General features: G+C 39.3%; 1 protein-coding gene across 2 annotated transcripts in view; it reads left to right on the top strand.

The window, feature by feature from the left end:
• Positions 1–315: 315 nt before the first annotated feature.
• The window catches only part of LOC111159765 (chromosome unknown C12orf4 homolog), a 40,455-nt gene continuing 38,084 nt past the window's right edge, over positions 316–2,686 (top strand). The window contains exons 1-2 of one of the 2 annotated variants that reach the window (XM_022522354.1): positions 316–400; positions 2,049–2,243. In XM_022522354.1, coding sequence (XP_022378062.1) covers positions 334–400; positions 2,049–2,243 — 262 coding nt within the window. In that variant the 5' untranslated portion in view covers positions 316–333. Of the gene's footprint in view, positions 405–2,048; positions 2,244–2,686 lie in introns of both variants that reach the window. The other variant, XM_022522355.1, reaches the window with a different exon arrangement.

Genomic DNA, 2,686 nt, shown 5'->3' with positions numbered 1-2,686 from the left:
AATGATTACCAGCCATTCTTGCAACTGCGCGTGCGCTCTGAGAAGAACTGATTGCGCTCGTCGTTCCCAAGGCATTGCCCTTCCGCATCCGGTCTACCAAAGCCGAGTTTGTCCTTCCACTTTCGCCACGACAGTGGATTTCCTTAGAAATCAGTAGAAATACAGTAAAAATACACATTCTTACGTTTTTTAATGATTAAATTGAGGTAGGATGGGAAAAGGGGGCACTTAGACCGAGGAATTGTCTACAGAGTGTTGGGAAAGAGGAAAAGATATGGGCGAATCTGCTGAAGCGGATCTGTTGGCTGTAAAAACAAAGGGGTAAGTCAGCTGATGTTCCCTGTGCCCCAGCTCACTGACAGCTCGGAGTGTGCGTTCGGCTCAGGACTTCGGAACGAGGGTAGGTGAGCCCAGGACCAAGAGCGAGGAAGATCTTTGGGACTGCAGCCGCCTAACGGAGGGGGTGTTGTCCTCATTCGGCAAGAGCTTCTCGCGCCGGCAGCTTGCCGTCCCTTTCCTGCACTCAGAACCTGCAATCTGTTGGCGGCAGGATCCCATCCCAATTTTGCCCGGAAAACCTTCCTTGATTTTACCCCTGCTAAAAATAAATAAAATAAAATAAAATAAAATAAAATAAAATAAAATAAAATAAAATAAAATAAAATAAAATTGGGGAGCGAGAACTAAAGTTTCAGTTTGTTGAAACGTAGTAAGTTTATATGTTGAACCGTTTAAAACCGGAGCTAATGGTTTTTGTTGATCGAAAATACTGAATCTAAACAAGATTAGATCATAACCCACTTATCCCTAACTTTCAGTTCCCTTTTACAGTGTTCCCTTACTGCCTTTGTCTTCATCATGTATACTCAATCAGTAACCTATGATTTTTAAATTACTACAGTATTAGAGAACTTTTATTATTATTACTAGCCTTCATCTGTTGATCATCTTGTTTGTCAGATGCTTCGTATTTATTACTCAATTAATCCTTATGACAGTCTTACAAATTTAAAGACTCCCCGGTGCCCATGTAAGCTGAGACCTGAAGAACGAGTAGTTGTTACCCAAGAAAAAACAGTAAGAGTGCTCTAGGCAAAGAAAAATCATTCAAAAAGGTTGGAAGTGGAAAGAGAGGTTTGGTATTAAAAAGAGCTTAATATGGCTGGAAAACGGTTTGTGAATTTGTGTGTTGAGGATGAGGGGTTGCAGGTGCTGGGGGGGGGAAGTGTGGAAATAGAAACATTGTGTACTGGGTGAAGGCATTTGAATTTTATCCTGAGAGCAATGGAATATGATCAAAAAGTTTTAAGTAGATGAGCAACATGATCAGATAGGCACTTTGGAAAGATTACTGTAACTTCAGCATGGAGAATACTGTGAAAACTGATTTGATGGTGAAAAGTGTAGAGATGGAGCCTACTAAGGAGGCTGATAAATAAATCCTTAATTGATATTGATTCTTACTCTTTGTGGCCAGAATTTCGTCTTTTTGAAAAGTGTCCGATTTACCTTTTGGGATATACTGTACTTTTTTTTGGTTTATCTTTTTCTCACATGGAAATCTTCCTAACACCATCTTTTTTGCATCCGTATCCAATAAGATCTCATACTTACAGCATCCAAGATCTTCAAGATCACTTCTTGGTCCCCGATCTGTTTCTTTGACTTTGTATTCACCAGTTGTTTCATAAACTCTCTATCTGTCCACCTAGTCATCTCTTCCTAAAAATCTTCTCTGCTCTTCTCTCCATGTTCTCTATTATTGAGAACTCTGCCTAGGTATGCAAAATACTTTATGGGCATAATGTTTTTTTTTTCTAATTGGAGTTCAAAAGGAACTTTTTTCATTAAAAAAAAGAAGCACTTCATTTTCTTCATGAAGATTAAAATGCGGGGATGAAGGTAGGAAAACCGAAAGTAATTAGCTTTGAGTCACACAAACAAAATCACTGAGTCGTGGAACATTTTCTTAGAAGTGGTACAACAATAACAAAACATGATTTTTATGGACTTATAATCTGCTGGGTTTTTGTTTGTTTGTTCTACAGAAATCCTGCCAAAGAAGATGAAGAAAAGCAGAGAAAGATTCTGCAACACAGAGAGGGAATTTGTATATAAATTCAAAGTAGGAAGTCAGTGCTTAGAACTGAGGGTGCCTCTCAAATTTCCTGTTCAAGAGAATGCCAGTCATTTACACGGGCGCCTGATGCTGCTGCACAGTTTACCATGCTTTATAGAAAAAGGTGAGAACTGATTTTGTAAAGGTTTATCTATTTATTTTAGAGAGAGAGAGATACAACGAGCATGTGGGGGTAGGGGAAGGAGCAGAGGGAGAGAATCTTCAAGCGGATTCCCCACTGGGCGTGGAGCCCAGCACTGGCTTGATCTCATGACCCATGACGTCATGACCTGAGCCAAAATCAAGAGTCAGACACTTAACCAACTGAGCTACTGAGGCACCCCGAGGACTGATTTTTTAATACCACTTTATTATTTTCTGATAGTCTCTTTCCTTAGACATTTCATATTAGAAAGCTTAAGCCTGAGAAGCTTGAAACAGCAGATGTGTTTAATTGCTTCCTAGAATAAAAAGGTTCCCCAGGCCTTTGTTTTATTGAATTTTTTTCTATAACCCTTGTAGTTGTTTACTAGGTAATTTAGTATAAAAATTAAATTATAGGGGCAC

This window comes from Enhydra lutris, unplaced genomic scaffold (assembly GCF_002288905.1).
Source record: "Enhydra lutris kenyoni isolate GAN:26980312 unplaced genomic scaffold, ASM228890v2 scaffoldscaffold69, whole genome shotgun sequence".
Taxonomy (NCBI): domain Eukaryota; kingdom Metazoa; phylum Chordata; class Mammalia; order Carnivora; family Mustelidae; genus Enhydra; species Enhydra lutris.
The sequence above is the reverse complement of the archived record's forward strand: the minus strand, read 5'-3'. Positions and strand labels throughout refer to the sequence as shown.